This window comes from Petaurus breviceps, unplaced genomic scaffold, assembly GCF_028583685.1.
Source record: "Petaurus breviceps papuanus isolate PSGF00001 unplaced genomic scaffold, PetGlider_PUasm1.0 185, whole genome shotgun sequence".
NCBI lineage: Eukaryota > Metazoa > Chordata > Mammalia > Diprotodontia > Petauridae > Petaurus > Petaurus breviceps.
In genome coordinates this window covers 40,378,653-40,381,266 of record NW_027185797.1, presented here as the reverse complement: position 1 = coordinate 40,381,266, position 2,614 = coordinate 40,378,653, and the positions used below count along the sequence as shown (strand labels likewise).

At 56.0% G+C, this 2,614-nt stretch overlaps 1 protein-coding gene across 1 annotated transcript in view; it reads left to right on the top strand.

The window, feature by feature from the left end:
• The first annotated feature begins 435 nt into the window (after window positions 1-435).
• CKM (creatine kinase, M-type) overlaps window positions 436-2,614 on the top strand; it is a 12,680-nt gene continuing 10,501 nt past the window's right edge. The window contains exons 1-2 of the mRNA XM_069089033.1: window positions 436-633; window positions 2,308-2,518. Coding sequence (XP_068945134.1) covers window positions 2,326-2,518 — 193 coding nt within the window. The 5' untranslated portion in view covers window positions 436-633; window positions 2,308-2,325. The remainder of the gene's footprint in view (window positions 634-2,307; window positions 2,519-2,614) is intronic.

Genomic DNA, 2,614 nt, shown 5'->3' with positions numbered 1-2,614 from the left:
TGAGGTCAGAGGCTAAAACGAAGCTTCAGAGGCTGGTCAAGGGAGGAGAGGAAAATTTAAAGGTGGAATTCTAAGGCTGAGGGTTGGAGTCAGAGTGAAGGGTCAAAGGTCAGGCTCAGGATCTGAGGATCTGGGAGACCAATGGTTGGAGCAGAGTGTGAAAGGATAAATTGAGAGGGGAGAGATAAGAGATTGAGGGATGTGGGGCCCCAGGCTGTCTAGGACTGGAGAGTTGGGCCCTGGCCCAAGGAGGGGGAAGGGCCCAGTCCAGGAACCAGGGACGTGTCCTCCCCTTCTTCCCCAATGTCCCCAGCCTGGAGCCAGCTGTTCCTTCCAATGCAACTCAGCACTTGTTGTTGGGGGGGGGCAAGCTGGGCTCCCCTCAGCCGCCCATACAAGGCACTGCTGGACCCCGGAGCCCAGCTGGGGGGAGCCTAGGGCCAACCGTGCTCCCTTGCCCGGGCACAATGCCCAGTGGGCAGCTCAGCTTCCCTCCCACCCTCCAGGGGGCTGGCTTGGCCCCCACAGATGACAGCCCCTCTGGCTCTCCTATATAAGTCAGGGGCCACCCTGCCAGACCCCTGGGTCACTCATCAGTTGTAGGGGACACAGAGAGAGTTCAGCCCAGCCCAGGTATGGTCCCAAGGGGTTTGGCAGGGGAGGGGAGGGAAGGGGAGACTGGGGGAAATTAAAGACAGAAGGGGCTAAAGTTGCCTCCTCACCTTCTCCTGCATAGGGTGGGCTCCCATCCAACTAGGACCTTATAGCTATGTCTAGGATCTCCTTGTAGGTCTGCTCAGTCTGGCTGGGTCTGTGTTCTGTCTGTGACTGTACGTGACTACATGGGTGATGTTGGGTTCCTCTCCCTGTACCTGTATTATCACTGAGGGCCTGTGTGACTGTGTGCGTGTGTGTGTGCATGCACAACTATAAATCTCTGTGTCTGCTTATGATAGATTGCCTCTCCTTTTATCTGACTATGATTCTGGCCTCAGTTTCCTCATATTGACAATTGACCCAGATGGTCCCTTTCAGCTCTCTGTGATTCCTTGACCTTGCCTGTACCTTTGTTTGTGTGCCCCCATATGTCTGTGTATGATGACCTTCTGAGCATCTCTGGGTTCAGGGGATGCCCGGATGACTGTGTGTGTCTATATGCGTGTGCCCCTATGTGCCCATGTGTTTGTGCCCATGTGTACCCCTGTGTGTGCCTCTGTGTTTGTGCCCCTGTGTGTGCCCCTGTATTTGTGCCCCTGTGTGTGTGCCCATATGTGCCCCGCACATGGGCTAGGGGACAGATGCCCCCCTTGTGTCAGGTCTCATGGGGCCCTGAGGCCAACGGCTGCTGGCTGGTTTGGTCTAGCCATTAGGGCTGGGCTTGTGTCCTCTGCCACTGTCCTCTCCCACCTTCCCCTGGCTCCAGAGCCGCTGATTCGGTGCAAACAGAGCCCCCGGAATGTGGTGGGGGGAGGGGCGGGAGAATGGCCACAGCTGTGGGGGGCGGAGTCCATAGGCTAAAAATATCCCCCGAGGGATGGCAGCTCCAGCTGCCCCCCCCCCAGCTTCTTCTCCGCCTCTCACTTCCCCCTCCCCCCAGTCTTCCTTCATTTAGGAGCCCAGTAGTTTTAGAACTGGAAGGGGCCTCAGAGATAATTTAGGCCAACCCTGCCATTTTACAGATGGGAAAACTCAGGTCTGGTCCCCAGGTTTTCTGGTCCTAATGTTCCTAAGACTTTCTGCAATCCCACTCCATCCCTAAAATTCCCCCGACCTCCTTCCCATCTCTCTGAGTCTGCTCCTAGCTCCTTCTTCTCTTCCCCATCTATACGCTGAGGGGGTTGAACTAGAGCCATCCGTCCAAAGTCCATCCAGCTCCAACATTCTAGAACCTCAGATCCTACAATTCTGAGTGCAAGGTTCTAGTGCAGGTCTGAGATCATAAGGATTTCCTAAGGGTCTTCTGAGTCTAAGATACTATTGGGTCCAAGGTTCTACTTCATTTAGGATTCTCTGGGGTCCAGGCTTCTAAGATGCTTCCAAGTCTAAGATTCCTTGGGGTTCAAGGTTCTACCAAAGCAAAAATTCTTTGGAGCCCAAAGTGCTAAGGTTCTTTCTTGCCCAGGATTCTTTGGGGTCCGAGGTTCTAAGGTGCTACTGGGGTGGAGATTCTTTGGGCTCCAAGCTACCTTGATCTTGCCCCAGCTAAAGCAGCCCCCCGACCAGGACAACCCTTCTAGGCCCCCTGGGGTGCTTCTCCTCCAGCCAAGCCCTAGGGCTGGCCCTAGTGACCGCGCTCCTGACCCACAGGCCCTGCCTGCCGTCACCATGCCCTTCGGAAACACCCACAACAAGTACAAGCTCAACTTCAAGCCGGAGGAGGAGTACCCAGACCTGAGCAAGCACAACAACCACATGGCCAAGGTGCTCACGCCAGACCTGTACAAGAAACTGCGGGACAAGGAGACGCCCTCTGGCTTCACCCTGGATGACGTCATCCAGACCGGTGTGGACAACCCAGGTGAGAGACCGGTGCTGAGCGAGGGCAGTGGGGCGTGGGGTCATCCCCACTGGAGACGCTCCCAGAACCACTCTAGACACCCCCAGGGATGGCCAT